A 20,479-nucleotide genomic window follows, 5' to 3' on the forward strand; every position below is an offset into this window, starting at 1 on the left:
ACAGTCAGTCCAGGACGAATCTGATGTGTACCCGGCATGTGTGGTTACTCGCTCTCAGAGTAAAAATCCGTCTGAGGCGGAGCATTGTGAGGATGTCCGTGACACATGTGCTTTATCTGTACCTGACTCACTCCTGTCTGTTTCCCGTAGTGAGCTGATCGCAGAACAGCGTGCTGATCAGACTCTCTGTGAGCTTGTGCATAAGGTGGTATCAGCTACTGAAAGTAACAGTGCGGCTCAGTGTTATTTACTGCTGGATGACCTGTTGGTGCGTAAATGGACGCCCCACTGTGACAGTTTCTTTGGTGAACCGGTGTTTCAAGTTGTTGTTCCCTCAAAATTCAGGGAGGAGGTGCTTAGGACTTCTCATGATCAGTCAGGACATTTAGGGGTTCATAAAACTTATACTTACATTCTTAAGTATTTTTTTTGGCCCCGTATGAAAAAAGATGTGTCAAACTACATCAAATCGTGTCACACGTGTCAAATTACAGGTAAACCAAATCAAACCATTAAACCAGCTCCTTTAGCTCCGATTCCAGTTGCGGCTCAACCTTTTGAGCACCTGATTATTGATTGTGTTGGCCCATTACCACGTTCCAAATCAGGTAACTGTTATTTACTCACCGTCATGTGTCAGACGACGAGGTATCCAGCTGCTTATCCGCTTCGCACAATAACAGCGAAGGCTGTGGTTAAAGCTTTAACACAGTTTATTTCAGTGTTTGGAATACCTAAAATAATTCAGAGTGACCAGGGTACAAATTTCTCCTCAAATTTATTCTCACAGGTTCTTAAACAGCTAGGCGTGAAACATAATAAAGCTTCTGCCTATCATGCACAGAGCCAAGGTGCATTAGAACGATTCCATCAAACCCTTAAGTCTCTGTTGCGCAGTTATTGCGTAGAGTTGGATCAGGACTGGGATGAGGGGTTGCCGTGGTTATTGTTAGCTGCCAGAGGGGTGGTGCAGGAGAGCACTGGCTTCAGTCCGAATGACCTGGTGTTTGGTCACGCAGTTCGCGGCCCATTGACTCTCCTCCATGACTCTGTGGTTCCGTCTGAACCTCCTCAGTGTCTAGTTGATTATGTGCAGGGGTTTCGACGTCGTTTAGTTTTGGCTGTGGAGATGGCTAAGGGAAATCTAGCCTGTGCACAAAGTAAAATGAAAAGATTATATGACAGGAAATCTGAAATTCGGGTATTTTCTCCTGGTGATCAGGTTCTGGCTTTATTACCGCTGGTGAACTCACTGTTCCAGGCTAACTTTCAGGGTCCATTTTCAGTTTTGCAGCGGACTTCAGATGTCAGTTATTTACTGTCCACTCCAGGTCGCAGGAAGAAAAAACAGCTGTGTCATGTTAACCTGCTGAAGCCGTACCACCCCCGTGAGTTCCAGTCTTTTGAGGGCGGGGGGAGTGCGCAACAGCAGAACGCAACACCTGCGCTTGCTGTTGCTGCCGCTGATGTGTGTTCAGTAAATGTCACACCTGTGGTACAGAATGATGAAGTCCGTGCACCTGATGAAAGTATGTTGTGTGGCAGACTGAAAAATTCTGAAACACTGAATAATAATAATCTTTCATTGGGTCACCAGGTGAAGGCTACATCCCACTATCCTGTGCCGACCACCAAAAAGGAACTCATGCGTTTCCTGGGGTTAGTAGGTTATTACTGTTGCTTTTGTAAAAACTTTTCCACCATAGTTGCTCCCTTGACAGACCTGTTAAAGGCGAGGGCAAAATTCATCTGGTCTAACTCCTGTCAGCAGGCTTTTGACAGCGTAAAGACTGTTCTGTGTTCTCCTCCGGTCCTCGCGGCTCCCCGTTTGGATCAGCCCTTTCAGCTGCACGTGGATGCGAGTGACGTCGGAGCAGGTGCTGTGCTGCTTCAGACAGGAAGTGATGGCATTGACCATCCTGTTAGTTTTTTTTCAAAGAAGTTCAATGGGTACCAGATTAACTATTCAGTCATAGAGAAAGAAACTCTGGCTCTGGTGTGGGCTCTCCAGCATTTTGAAGTCTATCTGGACTGTAGTGTCCCACTGATCATTTACACTGATCATAACCCAATCACATTCTTGAACTCTTTGATCTGTCCGAACCGTAGGCTGATGCGGTGGTTCCTGTTTTTACAGGCATATAGTTTAGACATTCGCCACATTAAAGGCTCTGAAAATGTTGTGGCGGATGCTCTGTCTCGAGCCTGATTTTTGATTCCCCCATCTCTCTTAACCCGCTTGCTTCCACCTGTCCCTCTCACTCTTAAAGTGCTTCTCCAGGCGCCGGAGTTGCTGGGTGGCTGGATGAGGATGGTAAGCTGGTGCTGGTTTTAAGAGACTGGGGTAAGCATACAAATCAAAATTGTTACTAAGTGAATGTTTTGTTTAACGTATTTTCTTTCAGACGGTCCTCTTAGAGAGAGGCCCTTTCTTTTTGGGGGGGGGTGTGACGGCCCCGCACCTTTCGGGCACTAGGGGCACTGTCAGTTCTCTTTTGCAGACGGCGATGGCATGATTGGTGGCACCTGTGGCGGTCCAGGCCTGACTATATAGGCAGCTCGCCCGTGATGATCATTGGCTCTCTGGCTCTCTGGTTCTCGGGCTCTCTGGATCTCTGGCTCTCTGGTTGTCTCTCTGGTCTGGTCTCGGTGCTGCTGGCTGTCTGGTCTGGTCCTGCTCTGCCCTGCTCCTCCTGGCTGGCGTATCTCGGCAATTTTGTGTTTTTGTTATTGTTAATTTACTTAATAAATCCTGTTACTTTTTCACCACCTCCGTCTCCATTCTGGTCACCACCTCAGAGCCGGGTTGTGACAACATGTACATTACAACTTCATTTACAAGTAAAAATACACACAACATTTAGTAACAGGCAGAATATTGGTAAAAGTGCACTTCTCTGAAGACATTTCAGGTTGTTCTTGTTTAAGATTATTCACATTTTTTGTAAAAGGATAGTTTGTAAATGTAAACGTTTTCATGTAATTTTACGTTTTTTTTACACTAAAACAAAGAAGATTTGCAGTTTCCTTCAAGGTTCCAGGTTCCTTTATTTCTACCCGTAGGTAGATTTGTTTTGCAGATGTAGTGATTGCTTTTGGCATTAAAACAAATCATACATTGAACCTGCTCAGCAGGTACTTGATCGAGTGTCCAGACAAAACGTGCTCAGTGTTCCACTATTCATCAGTACAGCAGCATGGATAAGGAAAAGAATAAAAGAAATAAATAAGATCAAATAAATAAAAACAAGATCCAATAAAACACAATAAAAACCCAGAGAAGATAAAAACACTCCCCCTTGAACTGCCACCTTATCGTGGTGGGGGAGTTTGTGTGCCCGAATGATCCCAGGAGCTATGTTGTCGGGGGCTTTATGCTCCTGGTAGGGTCTCCCAAGGCAAACAGGTCCTGGGTGATGGGCCAGACTAAGAGCAGTTCAGAAGCCCTTATGAACAAGAAACATCTAAAAAACGTGACGTCGCCCGGTACGGCGCAGCCGGGGCCCCACCCTGGAGCCAGGCCTGGGGTTGGGGCTCGTATGCGAGCGCCTGGTGGTCGGGCCTATGCCCACGGGGTCCGGCCGGGCCCAGCCCGAAAGAGCGACGTGGGCCCACCCTCCGACGGACTCACCACCCATCGTGGGAATCATAGGGGCCGGGTGCAGTGTGGATTGGGTGACAGTCGAAGGCAGGGAGCCCGACAACCCGATCCCCGGACACGGAGTCTAGCTCTTGGGACATGGAATGTCACTTCGCTGGGGGGGAAGGAGCCAGAGCTTGTGAGGGAGGTTGAGAGATACCGTCTAGATATAGTCGGGCTCACCTCCACACATAGCTTGGGCTCTGGAACCCAACCCCTCGAAAGGGGCTGGACTCTCCACTTCTCTGGCGTTGCCCACGGTGAGAGGCGGCGGGCTGGTGTGGGCTTACTCATAGCCCCTCAGCTCAGCCGCCATGTGTTGGAGTTCACCCCGGTGAACGAGAGGGTCGCGTCCCTACGCCTTCGGGTTGGGGACAGGTGCCTCACTGTTGTTTCGGCCTACGGGCCGAACAGCAGTGCAGAGTACCCGGCCTTCTTGGAGTCTCTGGGAGGGGTGCTGGATGGTGCTCCGACTGGGGACTCCATTGTTCTCCTGGGCGACTTCAATGCCCACGTGGGCAACGACAGTGAGACCTGGAGGGGGGTGATGGGGAGGAACGGCCTCCCTGATCTGAACCCGAGTGGTGTTCTGTTACTGGACTTCTGTGCTAGTCACAGTTTGTCCATAACAAACACCATGTTCCAACACAGGGATGTCCATAAGTGCACTTGGCACCAGGACACCCTAGGCCGGAGGTCGATGATTGACTTCATTGTCGTATCATCAGACCTCCGGCCGCGTGTTTTGGACACTCGGGTGAAGAGAGGGGCAGAGCTGTCAACCGATCACCACCTGGTGGTGAGTTGGATCCGCTGGCGAAGGAGGAAACCGGACCGACTCGGCAGGCCCAAACGTGTTGTGAGGGTCTGTTGGGAACGTCTGGCGGAACCCGATGTCAGTGTGGTCTTCAACTCCCACCTCCGGGAGAGCTTCTCCCAGATCCCGGGGGAGGTTGGGGACATTGAGTCCGAGTGGACCATGTTCTCCACCTCCATTGTCGAAGCGGCTGCTCGGAGCTGTGGTCGCAAGGTCTCCGGTGCCTGTCGTGGCGGCAATCCCCGAACCCGGTGGTGGACCCCGGAAGTAAGGGATGCCGTCAAGCTGAAGAAGGAGTCTTATCGGGCCTTGTTGGCCCGTGGGACTCCCGAGGCAGCTGATGGGTACCGGAAGGCCAAGCGTGCTGCAGCCCAGGCGGTTGTGGAGGCAAAAACTCGGGTCTGGGTGGAGTTTGGGGAGGCCATGGAGGAGGACTATCGGTCGGCCTCGAGGAAATTCTGGCAAACCATCCGGTGCCTCAGGAGGGGAAAGCAGTGCGCCACCAACACTGTTTACAGTGGAAGTGGGGAGCTGCTGACCTCGACTGGGGATGTTGTCGGGCGGTGGAAGGAATACTTCGAGGATCTCCTCAATCCCACTGCCACGTCTTCCATAGAAGAAGTAGAGGCTGAGGTCTCAGAGGTGGACTCGTCCATCACCCAAGCTGAAGTCACCGAGGTGGTTGGCAAGCTCCTCGGTGGCAGGGCACCGGGGGTGGATGAGATTCGCCCTGAGTACCTTAAGTCTCTGGATGTGCAGGGACTGTCTTGGTTGACACGTCTCTGTAACATCGCGTGGCGGTCGGGGACAGTACCTCTGGATTGGCAGACCGGGGTGGTGGTTCCCCTTTTTAAGAAAGGGGACCGGAGGATGTGCTCCAACTATAGGGGGATCACACTCCTCAGCCTCCCGGGGAAAGTCTATTCCAGGGTACTGGAGAGGAGGATCCGACCGATAGTCGAACCTCGGATCCAGGAGGAACAATGCGGTTTTCGTCCTGGTCGTGGAACGCTGGACCAGCTCTATACTCTCCATCGGGTGCTCGAGGGTTCATGGGAGTTCGCCCAACCAGTCCACATGTGTTTTGTGGATCTGGAGAAGGCGTTCGACCGTGTCCCTCGTGGTATCTTGTGGGGGGTGCTTCGGGAGTATGGGGTCCGGGGCCCTTTGCTAAGGGCAGTCCGGTCCTTGTATGACCGAAGCAGGAGCCTGGTTCGCATTGCCGGCAGTAAGTCAGACCTGTTCCAGGTGCATGTTGGACTCCGGCAGGGCTGTCCTTTGTCACCGGTTCTGTTCATAATTTTTATGGACAGAATTTCTAGGCGCAGCCAAGGGCCGGAGGGGGTCCGGTTTGGGGACCACAGGATTTCATCTCTGCTTTTTGCAGATGATGTTGTCCTGTTGGCCTCATCGAACCTGGACCTTCAGCGTGCACTGGGGCGGTTTGCAGCCGAGTGTGAAGCGAGCGGGATGAGGATCAGCACCTCCAAATCCGAGGCCATGGTTCTCGACCGGAAAAAGGTGGTTTGCCCTCTCCGGGTCGGTGGGGAGTCTTTGCCCCAAGTGGAGGAGTTTAAGTATCTCGGGGTCTTGTTCACGAGTGAGGGAAGGATGGAGCGTGAGATTGACAGACGGATTGGTGCAGCGTCTGCAGTGATGCAGTCGCTGTACCGGTCGGTTGTGGTAAAGAAGGAGCTGAGCCGAGAGGCGAAGCTCTCGATTTACCGGTCAATCTACGTTCCTACCCTCACCTATGGTCATGAGCTTTGGGTCATGACCGAAAGGACAAGATCCCGGATACAAGCGGTCGAAATGAGTTTCCTCCGTCGGGTGGCTGGGCGCACCCTTAGGGATAGGGTGAGGAGCTCAGTCACCAGGGAGGAGCTCGGAGTAGAGCCGCTGCTCCTCCGCGTCGAGAGGGGCCAGCTGAGGTGGCTCGGGCATCTGTTTCGGATGCCTCCTGGACGCCTCCCTGGGGAGGTGTTCCGGGCATGTCCCACCGGGAGGAGACCTCGGGGAAGACCCAGGACACGTTGGAGAGACTATGTCTCTCGGCTGGCCTGGGAACGCCTCGGGATCCCCCCGGAAGAGCTGGAGGAGGTGTCTGGGGAGAGGGAAGTCTGGGCATCCCTGCTTAGACTGTTACCCCCGCGACCCGGCCCCGGATAAGCGGAAGAGAATGGATGGATGGAGAAGATAAAAACAGCCTCTGGGATAAAAACCAGGATAAGAACATAAAATGTAAAAATTAGAAGTCACAATAATAATAAATAGAGCAAAGAAATAGAATAAATAACTAAAATAAGTAAATAAAGTGTAATGTCACTATTTCTTCTTGAGCTCAGTGACGGCGACAGGAACAAAACTGTTTTTATAAATAATGCTGTGTCCTGCACTTGGGACTAAAAACCTCCATCCAGAGGAAAGGAGCTGAAATTCACCCCCTGAAGGATGGGAGTCATTATTAAGAACTGATGGAGCCATCCTCTGGACCCTTTATTTATAGGTTATTATGATTCTGGTCTGACCCTCTTTAGATCATATGTGTCTGTATGTGGAACCTGAACTAAAAGGATTTTGACTCCATTGATCATTAATATCTTTAGTGTAATTTTTGCATTTCACAAATTCATCCCAGGGGCTGGATCGGACCCCTTTGGCGGGGCAGTTTTGGCCCACGGCCGCATGTTTGAGGCCTGTGATTTAGAGGGACTGAAATTCTTCCCACTTGGAATCTGTGCAGAGGTGGGACTAGAAACAGGATGGTACGGTGGTTGGTGCTTTCAGGAAGTAACGAAGCCAAGTGGAAGTGAGTCCAGCAGATAGTGAATGTGGAAAAGTCACATGACACATGATGTGGTCCATCTGTAGGTGTTTCCTCTGTTAATCAGATCTCAGGCCCAGTAGAACACAGGTGTCAAACATGTGGCCCGGGGACCAAATCTGGCCCACCAAAGGGACCAAATCTGGCCTGTGGGATGAATTTTTGAAATGCAAAAATTACACCGAAGATATTAATAATCCTTCTAGTTCAGACATAATATTGTACAAATGACACTTATTTGTTCAGTTTGTTCATGTTATTCACATCTTTTGAAAGGGTAGTTTGTAGATGTAAACCTTTTCATACTGTAAATTTACTTTTGTCACTCTAAAACATAGAGAAAAATTTGGAGTTGAGATAATTTCTATATTATTCTGTTATTATTTTACTGGTTTGGCCCACTGCAGATCAAATGTAGCTGAATGTGGAACTGAACTAACATGAGTTTGACAGCCCTGCAGTAGAAGCTCTGATGTGTGCAGAGTTGGACTTTGGGTGGGGTTGGCCTTTCAGACCTTCTGTTTCTGAATGAAACAGATGTATCCACTGGAGACATGGTTCAAAGGTTCCACAAACAAGACGAAAAATGACGAAAAATGATGAAATTTAACACAATCTGATAAATACTGTCAATGAGAAGGTGCCCTCATCGTTCTACTGCAGAACTCCTAGAACCTAAAGCTCATCCAGTGTCTTCTGTTGGACCAGATCGACCTTATGTTACTTATGCTGTGTTTCCACTACGTGGAACTGGTTCGACTCCACTCTGGTACCAGGTCCTATTCCAGACCGTTTCCATTACAGGATACTACCCACTTTACAGTACCTGGTCGTCATAGCGATGCGGTGCGTTACTTCCGTGTCGTCTGCTCAGAGTTGCTGATAAACTCGCTTGTTGCGTGTCGTCCGTTAAACTTATGGTGAATTTTTACATCATCCACCAAAGACTGAATCTCCTGGACAAACCATGGTGTAGTTTTACAGGCTGTCATCATGTGGATTAACCTACCGACAGATTTACTGTAAACTTCTGCATCTGTTTTTAGTAAAGCGGTGGGTCACAGAGACGACTGTCTGACCAATCAGTGGTCTGCAGTGTTTACACAGTGTCACCTTTTAGTATCTGGTCCCCAGTCCTGGAACCTCGGTGGAGGTGATACCAAAAAACTAATACTGGGTACCAGATTCCAGGTCCTTTTTCATAATGGAAACGCAAAAAGGCCAAGCCAAGTCAAGCCGGTACCACATAGTGGAAACGCTGCGTTAGTACCCCCTAGTGGTTGTAAGGGACAACATCATTTAACTCCACACATTCCAAAACATGCTGATGACTGCAGTTAGTGTCCTCTTCCAAATCGATAATTCAAGGTTTAATTATTTAAATTTATCTCCGTTTCTTATTTGTACTTCCTGCTTTGATCTTTTGTATATTTCGGACACAGTTCTAGATGGATATTGTTCTGAAATGGTTCCACAGTTCAGAGACTTAGTTGTTCTCAGCAAGGTGATAATAGGTTTGGATTTTTCATTATAGTTTAGTTTTATTTAGTTTTGGCTTTTTTTTCTCTAATTCAGTTAGTTTAAATTAGTTTTCATTTTCTTTCTAAATGCTTAGTTTTAGTTTAGTTATACTTTTTTTTAAATATCTTTTCTCTTTTTGTCCGTCGTATTCAAATAAATCCCAGACAGGACTCTGCTGCTTTCTCCCAACTTTAGTCTCCATGTTTCCAGGTAGAGTGGGGACCAGAAGACGACTGGAAACCACAAGTGAACGCAAGTGACGGACCGTCAAGTATTGTATGGTGCCGCTAGATAAAATTGCTAGAGCAAAATAAATCGCTTTCGTATCAATCCAACATTGACAAAGACAAAAACATAGGGAATTTTATTCATAATTTTTATCCGTTTTAGTTAGTTTTGTAAACACACAGTTTCAGTTAGTTATGTTTTTTTCTTTTTAATTACAGCTTTTATTTATTTCAGTTAACGAAAATATTTTTTTAATTCTAGTTTTCGTAATTTCATTAGTTTTCGTTAACGATAATAACCTTGGTGTTGAAGGCCCCCCACAGAGTCGGGCGTACTTGACTCACATACTTGAGAAGGACACGTCTGTGCAAAGCTCAATGTTTACGACTGCACAGACTCCACATACACGGACTCAGTGTCACACAATGTGTCCTGGGATGATGTCAAAGTAGGAAACTGGTTCCACTATGAAACCTCAAACGTCCACGGACAGTGCGCCCAACTCTGGGGGAGCCTTAAGTTTCACTTTCGGTTTTCAGTAGTCATGGAGCCCCCCCCCCCCTTCACTGGTCTCCTTCACTGTACTGAAAATGTATGGAACTGAAATGTTTCTGTACCGTTACACCCCTATTCAGCTCATTTAACGTCTGACGCAGATCATTTCTAATAAACTGCAGACCACTCATATAAAATCTGCCTCCTTTTTGGTTCTGTTTCCAGTTTCAGCTTTTTTATTTCCCCTGTCCCAACTTTTTTTTTTTTTTTTAATATCAATTTCTTATTTATTTTCATTGTGTATCTCAGAAATACAATACAAAAAAAAGAAAGAAATTCACATTTTATGATATAAGATTTTGTGACACACAAAGTATAACCCCCTCCCAGAACCAATGGTGACCCCCATACCAACCCAACCTGGATCTGAAAATAGGAAAACCAACTAATAAAAACAAATACACGTATATAGATGAAAGAGAATATAATTTACAGATATAAACAGAATAGTGATCAGGAAAGTCATGGACAGTTATGTTGCAGTCTTTCTTTAACCATAATGTAAACACCATCCACAGACTAAGGGTTTTTGGACCGGCTGCATGCGTCTGACCCACTGACCTCGGCATCAGAACTGTATCTAGAAAATAACTCATCTGTTGTTGCCGTGATAAAGTATGAGGTGGCTGCCATCTTGGCTGCAGTGACAGTGAGGGCAGCCCATAATATATGTCATCCCAACTTTTTGGAAACGTTACTGTCATCAAATTAAGACATTTTCTTTGTTCTCAAATATTGCAAATCATTTCATTCTGTTTTCATTTACATTTTACATTGAATTTGGTTTGTAGTTTAAACCCCTCACCTGACTTATATAAAGGGTACATATATTTATAGTTTCCTGCGGTAATAATCACTAAATAATATTAATAATGTTAATACCTTTCTTTTTTCTTACCTGTGGTTGTTGCTGCTGATGTTTCCTTAATTGTCATCTTATACACATGAGGGCCAAGGTTATTAGCGTTAATGGAAACTAACAAAATGACGAAAACTAGAATTGTAAAAACATTTTCGTTAACTGAAATAAATAAAAACTATAATTAAAAGAAAAAAATGATAACAAACTGAATTTGTATTGTGTGCTTACAAAACTAACTAAAACAGATAAAAATTATGGATAAAATTCCCTTCGTTTTTGTCTTTGTCAATGTCGAATTGATGTGAAAGCGATTTATTTCGCTCTAGCAATTTTAGCTAGCTGCACCATACGACACTTGACGGTCTGTCGCTTGTGTTCACTTGTGGTTTCCTGTCGTCTTCTGGTCCCCACTCTACCTGGAAACATGGAGACTAAAGTTGGGAGAAAGCAGCAGAGTCCTGTCTGGGATTTATTTGAATATGACAGAGAAGAAGAGAAAAGATATGACAAAACTACAATTAATACTAAAACTAAGCATTTAGAAAAAAGTGAAAACTAATAAAAACTTGCAAACCTGCTCTAAAAACAAATTAAAAGTAACTGAATTAGAGAAAAAAAAAATCAAAACTAAATAAAACTAAACTATAATGAAAAATCTAAAACTATTAGAACCTTGATGAGGACTTCCCACCGTCTCCCACCTGGAACTGTTCAGTTTCTTTGCTGATAAAAATGACGTTTTTGCGTTTCAGCATCTGTCACTTTCCTAAATCCACCACAGACCGACCTCTGCTCAACACACCTACAGTCCACAGTTTGCTGTCGTTGTCATTTTGCTGCCATCTTCTGGTGTAATTGTTCTGCACATTCATTTAAAAACCTCCAGTTTTACATCAGAAACAAACACACAAGTTAGTGTTTTGTTTTGTTTTTTTATCATCTCAGAAGTACCTGTGAAGTGTTTAATGTTGAATTTAGAACATCACTTCAGAGACAAACCCCAGTGTTTACAGAAAAATCAGAATCCCATCATAAACTGGGCAAAGTTTGTTACTTTTGTCTTAAAGTAGAGAGAAATGCAAAGACATTAAACAACACAAGTGCATTATTTCAACCACGGGTTCATTCTCATCAGTCTGGATTCTATCACAAGAAATACTTGAACTAATTAGATTCACTAACTTCAGTGTGTCCACAGATGTGTCTCTGAACAGCTGCAGGTTTCAGAGGAGACAGGATCCAATGTCCAGGAGATCCAGGTGGTTTTGTGTCTGTCCTGTTGAGCCGCTAAAGTTCTGTCAGGTTTGAGCTGAAGACGAACGAAAGAACTTTAAATAATATGAACCTTTAAAAATGAATCATGTCATGTGATCTCATCTTCTGTAAATATGAATGAATGGATGGTTGTGTGGGTGTGGGTGTGGGTGTGGGTCCAGTGTTGTGGGTGTGGGTCCAGTTGTGTGGGTGTGGGTCCAGTTGTGTGGGTGTGGGTCCAGTGGTGTGGATGTGGGTTCAGTTGTGTGGGTCCAGTTGTGTGGGTGTGGGTCCAGTGGTGTGGGTGTGGGTCCAGTTGTGTGGGTGTGGGTCCAGTGTTGTGGGTGTGGGTCCAGTTGTGTGGGTGTGGGTCCAGTTGTGTGGGTGTGGGTCCAGTGGTGTGGGTGTGGGTTCAGTTGTGTGGGTCCAGTTGTGTGGGTGTGGGTCCAGTGGTGTGGGTGTGGGTCCAGTTGTGTGGGTGTGGGTCCAGTTGTGTGGGTGTGGGTCCAGTGTTGTGGGTGTGGGTCCAGTTGTGTGGGTGTGGGTCCAGTTGTGTGGGTGTGGGTCCAGTGGTGTGGGTGTGGGTTCAGTTGTGTGGGTCCAGTTGTGTGGGTGTGGGTCCAGTGTTGTGGGTGTGGGTCCAGTTGTGTGGGTGTGGGTCCAGTGGTGTGGGTGTGGGTTCAGTTGTGTGGGTCCAGTTGTGTGGGTGTGGGTCCAGTGTTGTGGGTGTGGGTCCAGTTGTGTGGGTGTGGCTCCAGTGTTGGTGCTGGTGACAGAACTGGGCCGTGTGCTGGTCCGGTTCCTCCCCAGTGTCTGCTGATCTGATTGGTGTGGACTGGATGATGGACAGCACAGCTGTGTGTGGCTGAATGAGCGCAGTGACAGTGGGTCAGCTGACCGAGGCCACGCTGGGTTAACAACACAAACACACATGTGTACACAGAGGAGTGACTCCGCCCACACACACTGACGGACCATTGTGTCCAACAGTCAACAACAGCGCAGCCTGTGTCCACCGTGTCCATGAATGGACACATTCAGCTGTGTCTGACTGTCCACAGTCCTCACTCTGCTCTGATTGGCTGAACCCATTTGTCAGTGTACTCACAGGAAGACAAGTATGATTTAAACAAAAGTGATGAATTTATTAAATCACACTGATTTATGACCAAAATATTCAAAAAACAAACTGAGGAGAATACACTGACACTGAAGTTACACATTTGGTAAAAAAGTAGCAGCTAAACCATCCATCCATTTATCCATCCATCCATTGTTGATCTGTTTCTCTTTCTTCTATTTCCTCCCGTTTTGTCAGTTCCTCTTTTTTCCTGTTGGTGCCGTCGGCTGCCGTTGCCCGTGGATTTGCCGTCCATCTGCACGCTAACCTGCGCTGTGTGAACTGATCCCAGTACTGCTGTCTGACTCTGTAATGTGATTACTGCACATGTCATGTCAGTTTTCATCCCGATCTGGACAACATGCTCATAATTAATCTTGGCGTAAATCTGGACTTTGGCAGCCGGAGCCTTTAACACATGTCGCAACACACACACACACACGCACACGCACGCACACACACATGCACGCATACACACACATGCACGCACACACACACACACACACACGCACACACATGTGCACACATACACGCACGCACGCACACACACAAATATGAGGCTTAGACCCACAAAAACACACATGTACCGTCTGCAGCTCCGACACTAATGCAGCCGTCTGGATGGAATGGAAGCTCACGACAACACCAACAAACCACCACAGGAGGAAGAAGAAGACCAAGACAATGAAGAAGATGAAGAAGAAGAAGACGAAGAAGATGAAGATGAAGAAGATGAGGAAGACAACGAAGACAATGAAGAGGACGATGAAAATGATGAAGAGGACAACAACGAAGAGGACGAAGAAGATGAAGATGAAGACGACAACAACAGTGAAGATGAAGAAGAAGACTAAGAAACAATGATGAAGAAGACAACAAAGATGAATAAGATGATGATGAAGAAGATGAAGAAGAAGACAACAACCAAGAAAACAACAAAGAAGACAAATAAGATGAAGAAGACAATGAAGAAGAAGAAGACGAGGATGAAGACATGGAGGAAACTTGATGTCTATGACTTAACTGTTAGAGTCTGTGTAAACACAACAGGCCAAAGAAAACACCATCATCATGACTGAACGTCACATGTCCAGACAGACTGGGATCAGATGAACCAATCACATCAGGGTTTAACATGATTCTGACGTCATGTGACTGAACATAGGAATGATACACAAACACTAGACGAGGCATCACAAACCAGTACAGGCCACGTCTGACCCAAACCCAGTACAAATGTGTGTTTAGACCCACACCCCTAAGGTCAGGACTACAACAGAAGGTTCTAAGGATGAACATGTTCCACCCAAACAGTGTCCAGGTTCTGCTTCTGTCTGTGGCTGAAACACAACTGAAACTACACACACACACACATTGGTCACATTAACCCTTAAACACCCACAGCTGTTACATCACAACTTCATGGATGTTCAGGTGTTAAAGGTCCAGGTTCAACGTCCTTCATGTGACCCTGGACATAACCCAGTCCATGCCCCCCCCCCCCCAGGTGTAAACGGTCCACATAATGAAGAGTATGTAGTGAGTGTATTATCAGATTTCCCATCATGCCTCATTTTGAGTGTGACACAACTGCCAAGAACCTTTTTCAATTGGAAGAAAACATTCCTCGTGATCCTAAATGAGATGAATGAGCTGCACACTGTAAAAGATTATCAAGAGGTTAAATTTAGGAAGTCCAAAAGATTTAATGTTTGACTGGACGGAGGTCAGCCCTTCACCTGTGACCAAATGTCTGCTGCACGTATACGAGTCCATAACATACATACGAGTCCATAACATACATACGAGTCCATAACATACATACGAGTCTATAACATACATGAGTCCATAACATACATACGAGTCTATAACATACACACGAGTCCATAACATACATACGAGTCCATAACATACATACGAGTCCATAACATACATGAGTCCATAACATACATACGAGTCTATAACATACATACAAGTCTATAACATACATGAGTCCATAACATACATACGAGTCCATAACATACATACGAGTCTATAACATACATGAGTCCATAACATACATACGAGTCCATAACATACATACGAGTCCATAACATACATACGAGTCTATAACATACATGAGTCCATAACATACATACGAGTCCATAACATACATACGAGTCTATAACATACATACAAGTCTATAACATACATGAGCCCATAACATACATACGAGTCCATAACATACATACGAGTCTATAACATACATGAGTCCATAACATACATACGAGTCTATAACATACATACAAGTCTATAACATACATGAGTCCATAACATACATACGAGTCCATAACATACATACAAGTCTATAACATACATGAGCCCATAACATACATACGAGTCCATAACATACATACGAGTCTATAACATACATGAGTCCATAACATACATACGAGTCTATAACATACATACAAGTCTATAATATACATGAGTCCATAACATACATACGAGTCCATAACATACATACAAGTCTATAACATACATGAGTCCATAACATACATACGAGTCCATAACATACATACAAGTCTATAACATACGAGTCCATAACATACATACGAGTCCATAACATACATACGAGTCTATAACATATGAGTCTATAACATACATACGAGTCCATAACATACATATGAATCCATAACATACATACGAGTCTATAACATACATACGAGTCTATAACATACATACGAGTCCATAACATACATACGAGTCCATAACACACATACGAGTCTATAACATACGAGTCTATAACATACGAGTCCATAACATACATACGAGTCTATAACATACGAGTCTATAACATACATGAGCCCATAACATACATACGAGTCCATAACATACATACGAGTCTATAACATACATGAGTCCATAACATACATACGAGTCTATAACATACATACAAGTCTATAACATACATGAGTCCATAACATACATACGAGTCCATAACATACATACAAGTCTATAACATACATGAGCCCATAACATACATACGAGTCCATAACATACATACGAGTCTATAACATACATGAGTCCATAACATACATACGAGTCTATAACATACATACAAGTCTATAACATACATGAGTCCATAACATACATACGAGTCCATAACATACATACAAGTCTATAACATACATGAGTCCATAACATACATACGAGTCCATAACATACATACAAGTCTATAACATACGAGTCTATAACATACAAGTCCATAACATACATACGAGTCCATAACATACATACGAGTCTATAACATATGAGTCTATAACATACATACGAGTCCATAACATACATATGAATCCATAACATACATACGAGTCTATAACATACATACGAGTCTATAACATACATACGAGTCTATAACATACATACGAGTCCATAACATACATACGAGTCCATAACACACATACGAGTCTATAACATACAAGTCTATAACATACGAGTCCATAACATACATACGAGTCTATAACATACGAGTCTATAACATACATACAAGTCTATAACATACATACGAGTCTATAACATACATACGAGTCTATAACATACATATGAGTCTATAACATACGAGTCTATAACATACATATGAGTCTATAACATACATACGAGTCTATAACATATATACGAGTCTATAACATACATACAAGTCTATAACATACATACGAGTCTATAACATACATACGAGTCTATAACATACATTCAAGTCTATAACATACATACAAGTCTATAACATACAAGTCTATACCATATGAGTCTATAACATACGAGTCCATACCATACATACGAGTCTATAACATACATACAAGTTTATAACATACGAGTCTATAACATATATACGAGTCTATAACATACATACGAGTCTATAACATACGAGTCTATAACATATATATGAGTCTATAACACACATACGAGTCTATAACATACGAGTCTATGATATATATATGAGTCTATAACATACATACGAGTCTATAACATATGAGTCTATGACATATATATGAGTCTATAACATACATACGAGTCTATAACATGCATACAAGTCTATTAACATTCATAAAAGTCTATAACATACATACAAGTTTATAACATACGAGTCTATAACATATATACGAGTCTATAACATACATACGAGTCTATAACATACGAGTCTATAACATATATATGAGTCTATAACACACATACGAGTCTATAACATACGAGTCTATGACATATATACGAGTCTATAACATACATACGAGTCTATAACATACGAGTCTATAACATATATATGAGTCTATAACACACATACGAGTCTATAACATACGAGTCTATGATATATATATGAGTCTATAACATACATACGAGTCTATAACATATGAGTCTATGACATATATATGAGTCTATAACATACATACGAGTCTATAACATGCATACAAGTCTATTAACATACATAAAAGTCTATAACATACATATGAGTCTATAACATACATACGAGTCTATAACATACATACGAGTCTATAACATGAGTCTGTAACATACATATGAGTCCATAACATACATATGAGTCTATAACCTACGAGTCTGTAATATACGAGTCTATAACATACATACGAGTCTATAACATACTACAAGTCTATAACATACAAGTCTATAACATACATATGAGTCTATAACATACATATGAGTCTATAATACATGAGTCTATAACATACAAAAGAGTCTATAACATACATACGAGTCTATAACATACATATGAGTCTATAAAATACATATTAGTCTATAACATATATACGAGTCTATAACATGAGTCTGTAACATACATATGAGTCTATAACATACATATGAGTCTATAACCTACGAGTCTGTAATATACAAGTCTATAACATACATACGAGTCTATAACATATGAGTCTGTAATATACGAGTCTATAACATACATACGAGTCTATAACATACGAGTCTATAACATACATACGAGTAGGGCTGGGTAAAAAAAAATTGATTTAAGCGATCTTAGATCGATCTCATTTTAATTTTGCGTAATCGATTAATAGTGGAAGAGATCAATTTTTCAGAGCAGGACCGGGAGTACGTGGAACCACAGGCGGCTCCGTCTGTGAACCCCTGGGGGAGACTTGGTCTCACTCATGACGGCTCTGGCGCGGAAAAGACATGGAGGAAGGGTGAGAAAAACCCCTCCTCCCCCTCCACCCGGCCTCAAACTTGAACCCGCAGTGTGAAGGAAGTGGCCGCCCGGCAAGTCGCGGAACCCGGTCATTCTTGGAATAATAACTTGGATCCATACAATCACCTATGGCTGAGTATGGAGTTAGAGGAATACAGGGTGTCCCATATGTCTCCATACATAGGAAAAATAAACGTTTCTTGACATAAACCATTTTTATTTATATAATATGCTCTATATGACTGCCATTTTGTCGGGAACACATTTCAATGTGTGTCCTCCACTGCTGAAGAACTATAAAGAGGAAATATAAAGAAATACATGTTAGAACCATATATGTATGGAATGTATTATGTCTCCTATGTATGGACACTTATGGGACACCCTGTAGTAAAGTGACAATGTCCAACCGCTATGCCCCCCCCCCCAGTGAGTAGAAGCCTCCAGCCATAAAACAGAATAAAGATGACGAAGAAGTCTGTTCTGAGCCACTGTACAAACATGGCAGTGTTTCTGTCCTGTTCATTATTCCAGAGCAGATTCAGATACTTACTGCTGAAATGTCATATTTACTTCCTTTCTAATATCAATACTGACACCAGTATTGACGTGTTACATGACTGCGGTACTCAAATAATCAGGTTACAACTCAAAATTGTACTTTGGTATCACTAAATTAATCTGAATCAGTCAATTAATACTGAATCGAATCAATATTGAATCGAATCGAATCGTGATTAATCGATTCAGAACTTTATGAATCGAAATCGAATCGATTATGGAAATTGGCCATGATACCCAGTCCTACATACGAGTCAATAACATATAAGTCTGTAATATACTAGTCTATAACATACATACGAGTCTATAACATACATGTCTATAACATACATGTCTATAACATACATACGAGTCTATAACATACATGTCTATAACATACATGTCTATAACATACATACGAGTCTATAACATACATGTCTATAACATACGAGTCTATAACATTTTTATCTCTTTCCTCCTCTTCTCCTGAAGTTCTTCATCTTGCAGCCTCTCGTCCTCCTTGTTCTTCCTCCTTTCACCTCCTCTTCCTCCTTTTGTTCCTCCTCTTCTTCTCCTTCTCCTCCTCCTTGTTCTTCCTCCTTTCACCTCCTCTTCCTCCTTTTGTTCCTCCTCTTCTTCTCCTTCTCCTCCTCCTTGTTCTTCCTCCTTTCACCTCCTCTTCCTCCTTTTGTTCCTCCTCTCCTTCTCCTCCTCGCTTTTCCTCCTTTCACCTTCTTTTCATCTCATTGAAACGTCTCCCCACCCTGCTCCTGCTTCTTTCTCCTTCTTCTTCCTCCCTTTGTTCCTCCTCTTCTTCTCCTTCTCCTCCTCTTCTCCTGAACTTCTTCATCCTGCAGCTTCTCCTCCTCCTTTTTTTTCTTCCTTTCACTTCCTCAAACTTTCACCTTTCCTTTATCTCACTGAAACGTCTCCCCAGCCTGCTCCTCCTGCTCCTCCTCCTCCTCCTCGTCTTGTAGGTGAGCTGATTGGGCGTCAGGTTGGGGGGGGTCGGCTTTTGGAAATCACATGGTCCAACATTTCCAGCTCTGTGTGTGAGACGCCATTTTGCAGGAAAGTTTGGAATTTGTGGACCTGAGGAGGAGGAGGAGGAGAAGGAGGAGGAGAAGGAGTGAAAAAAGAGGAAGAAGCAGAGAAAGAGAGGAGGGATTTCCACGGACAGAAGTTTGACACGAACGCACAACGCAGCCCGTGTGTCTGCGGGGGGAGAACACTCCGAGGGGGGCAAGTGTGCGGACCAGTGCCGGGATAAGTTGGCACGGCTTCGGGTGCCACCAGGCTGGACTTGGAAGTTTTTTTATTTTTTAGGAGTATCCGCTGGAGCTCCGGGGCCGGGCGGTGCGGGCCGTGTCTTCCGCGTCCCAGTCGCTCGGAGCCGCCTCTCCACTTTTCCAGCCCGGGTCTCCGCGGCGGTCAGCGGTCACCCCGCGCGCTGCACGCCGGGGCACGGAGCCTCTGCGGCGCGGAAGCGCGGCTCGGACGCTCGGTGGCAGCTGGAGCTCCGCGGTGGCCCGTGCGGGTGTAGTTTGACCCGGGACCGGTCCGTGTGTCCGTTCAGTAGTTTATCTCGGGAGACTCGGGGCTGTTCGTGTCAGTTTCACCCGGACTCGGAGTTTGTTTTGTCGGAGGGGAACTTGGTGTCGTCGTGGACGGATTTTCTCCGACTTGGAGCCGTGACAGCGGGCTTTAACTGGAGGAATACCCACCCGAACCCGTCCTGTGAGGGGGGTGTATGCGGCCAGAGGAGAAGTAGCTCCGTTCCAAGCCGAGCCAGACCCAACCATGCCAGTCAGAAAGAAAGGTAAGCGGCTTTCCCCTCAGTTAACCGACATGCTAGCGCGGCTAGCGGCTGCGGCTGGGACAAACTCCGACCGGAGCCTCCGGTAAAAGACACACCAGACTTTAA

The 20,479-nt window shown here is 44.4% G+C and overlaps 1 protein-coding gene across 1 annotated transcript in view; it reads left to right on the plus strand.

The window, feature by feature from the left end:
• Positions 1 to 19,586: 19,586 nt before the first annotated feature.
• The window catches only part of LOC115437475 (disks large homolog 1-like), a 22,995-nt gene continuing 22,102 nt past the window's right edge, over positions 19,587 to 20,479 (plus strand). Inside the window, exon 1 of the mRNA XM_030160668.1 lies at positions 19,587 to 20,374. Coding sequence (XP_030016528.1) covers positions 20,356 to 20,374 — 19 coding nt within the window. The 5' untranslated portion in view covers positions 19,587 to 20,355. The remainder of the gene's footprint in view (positions 20,375 to 20,479) is intronic.

This window comes from Sphaeramia orbicularis, chromosome 17, assembly GCF_902148855.1.
Source record: "Sphaeramia orbicularis chromosome 17, fSphaOr1.1, whole genome shotgun sequence".
NCBI classification, from domain to species: domain Eukaryota; kingdom Metazoa; phylum Chordata; class Actinopteri; order Kurtiformes; family Apogonidae; genus Sphaeramia; species Sphaeramia orbicularis.